Raw genomic sequence first — 2,184 nt, 5'->3', positions numbered from 1 at the left:
CAGGGGCTGGAAGGTCTCCGCGGAGCCTTCTCTTCTCCAGGCTGAACCCCCCCAGCTCTCTCAGCCTGTCCTCCCAGCAGAGGGGCTCCAGCCCTCCCAGCATCTCCGGGGCCTCCTCTGGCCCCGCTCCAACAGCTCCGTGTCTCTCCTGTGCCGAGGGCTCTCAGGGGCTTAGTGGCTCCATGGGCTGCTGCAGGCGGTGGCTGGGTCCCTACACGCTCGGCGGGGCAGGGCCGCAGCCCTTCGGGATGTGACTCATCCCTGAGGCTCATCCTGCTCCTCCTGCCTGCTCTGCCGGTGCCTCTCCCGCGTCCCTGCCGCCCGCCGGGACTCTTGCCACCATCGTCGCAGGTGAAGCTGCTCCGGTGCGTCCCGTCCTGCAGTGTGCGGGGAAGGTGCTTGGGGCAAAGGGGGTGGGCTGGCTGCGGGGAACCGTGAGGGGAGATGGAGGAACCTTTGCCGAGCTCCTTCACCGGCTCTCGGTCCGGCTGGAGCCCAGTTCCGCTCTCCTCTGCCCCGCAGCTCCGTGAAGCGTCGGGGAGCCCCTGGCAGAGCTGTTTGCTGGGGGCAGCCGGGCTGTCGGGGCACGCACGGGGCTGTGCCCGCAGAGGCAGGGCCGGGGCAAAGGTTTATGGTTGGACTCGATGATCTTAAAGGTCTTTTCCAACCAAAATGATTCAATCCTTTCCCTCTCCCGGCATTCGGCACTGACCCGGAGCAGAGGTGCGAGGCGGAGGGTGGTGGGGAAGGGGGGCTCAGGCTGGGGAAGGGGTCCCGGCTGGGTTGGGGGACCGTGATGTGCCAGTGTCCCGTCCCCCCCCGGGCTCACGGAGGTGGCAGGTGCAGGCGAGCCGGGGCTGATCTCAGCTCCTGGGTGCGCCGGGCTCTGCGCGCCCACGTGGCGGGACGGGCAGCGGGGCCTCGCTGAGCAGCCCCCTTCTGCTGGGGGGGCCGGGGGGCATGCAGCGGGTGGCATCGGGGAGGACAGCCACCCCCATCTCCACCCCCTGGGGAGGCGGCGGCAGGCAGGGACCACGGGAGGGGGTGCTTTGTCATGGCGGGGGGGGTATTTGGCTGGCAGGACACGGGGGGGGCCGGTCTTGGGGGTACTGTGGGACCCTGGGTGATGGAGCCCCGTTTGCAGAGAGCCTGAGCTGTCCCCTGTCCCCCGCCCCCCATGGACACCCGGGAGCAGGACGGGGCCCAGGCACCGCCGGAGGGATGCCCAACAGCCGAGGTGAGCGTGGGCAGGGGCTCCGGGGGCTGGAGACACCCCACAGATAACCGGGGCTGGGCCCCAGGGGCAGGGGGACCCCCAGGGCTTGGGGACCTCCGTGGGTGGAGGGTGGGGACGTGGGCACAGCCACCAGCATCGGTGCAGGGACGGGAGGGAGGGTCACGCTGCGGCTGGGTAGGGGGGACGGTGGCATGGAGGAGCGTGTAGCTTCCATGGGGCTGGAGGGACAGGCTGGGGGCCGGGGGAAGGCCCCAGCTCACCCCTTTTTTGCCAGTGGACGGTGTCGGAGGTGGGCGCCTGGCTGGCGGCGCGGAGCGGGGCCGGGGAGCTGGCGGAGCTGGCACACCAACACGCCATCTCGGGCCGCGTCCTGCTGCGGCTGACGGAGGGGACCCTGCGGCGCATGGGGGTGTCCCCGCGGAGCCGGCGCCGGGAGCTGCTGCGGGAGCTGCTGCGGCTGCGGCTGCGGCAGGAGCTCCAGGAGCTGCTGAGCATCGTTGGGGGTGAGCGTCCCCCACGCCGGGGCTGAGGGTGGGCACCGGCCGTGACGATGCCGGGGGGTGCATGGGCCGGTGTCCCCAGGCGGTCACCATCCCCTCTCTCCCCAGAGTGAAGGCGATGTCCCTGCGGATGTCCCGCAGACGCAGAGCTGACACCACCGGAGGACAAAGCAGCAGCTGGAACTGAGCACCCGAGGCAGGAGCGGTGCTGGAGGGACCCCCAGGTCACTGTGTGCCCCCTGAAGAAGCCCAGACCTGGCCAATGATGGCAGGTGACACAGGCAGAGGTGGCCACCAAGCCCTGGGTGGCAGAAGCTGAGGGTGGCTGCCCCTCGCGCCACACCACTTGGCTGGCCCATGGGCTCCTGCGGGCTCCCACCGGCTCTGGCAAGCTGGGGGGAGCCCTACCAGCCCCGCAGCCCCCAGGAACCTGCTGCAACCTCAGGG

The 2,184-nt window shown here is 70.8% G+C and overlaps 1 protein-coding gene across 1 annotated transcript; it reads left to right on the top strand.

Annotated features, from left to right (window-relative positions):
* The first annotated feature begins 444 nt into the window (after positions 1 to 444).
* Positions 445 to 1,977, top strand: LOC134513766 (protein aveugle-like). Its single transcript, XM_063330931.1, has 4 exons — positions 445 to 526; positions 1,155 to 1,237; positions 1,512 to 1,740; positions 1,846 to 1,977. Exons 1-4 carry the CDS (start codon positions 445 to 447, stop codon positions 1,848 to 1,850), a joined length of 399 nt encoding a protein of 132 aa, XP_063187001.1. The 3' UTR covers positions 1,851 to 1,977.
* The last annotated feature ends 207 nt before the right edge of the window (positions 1,978 to 2,184 follow it).

This window comes from Chroicocephalus ridibundus, chromosome 3 (genome assembly GCF_963924245.1).
Source record: "Chroicocephalus ridibundus chromosome 3, bChrRid1.1, whole genome shotgun sequence".
Classification (NCBI taxonomy): domain Eukaryota; kingdom Metazoa; phylum Chordata; class Aves; order Charadriiformes; family Laridae; genus Chroicocephalus; species Chroicocephalus ridibundus.
Note: the sequence above shows the minus strand (reverse complement) of the source record. Positions and strands in the feature narration are given on the sequence as shown.

Excerpts from the sequence above, each read along its gene's own strand:
- LOC134513766 (XM_063330931.1), top strand. The coding sequence starts at position 445 with ATGGAGGAACCTTTGCCGAGCTCCTTCACCGGCTCTCGGTCCGGCTGG. Across the intron at positions 527-1,154 it reads CTCCTCTGCCCCGCAGCTCC|CTGTCCCCTGTCCCCCGCCC; the intron begins GTGAAGCGTCGG and ends AGAGAGCCTGAG. Across the intron at positions 1,238-1,511 it reads AGGGATGCCCAACAGCCGAG|TGGACGGTGTCGGAGGTGGG; the intron begins GTGAGCGTGGGC and ends CTTTTTTGCCAG.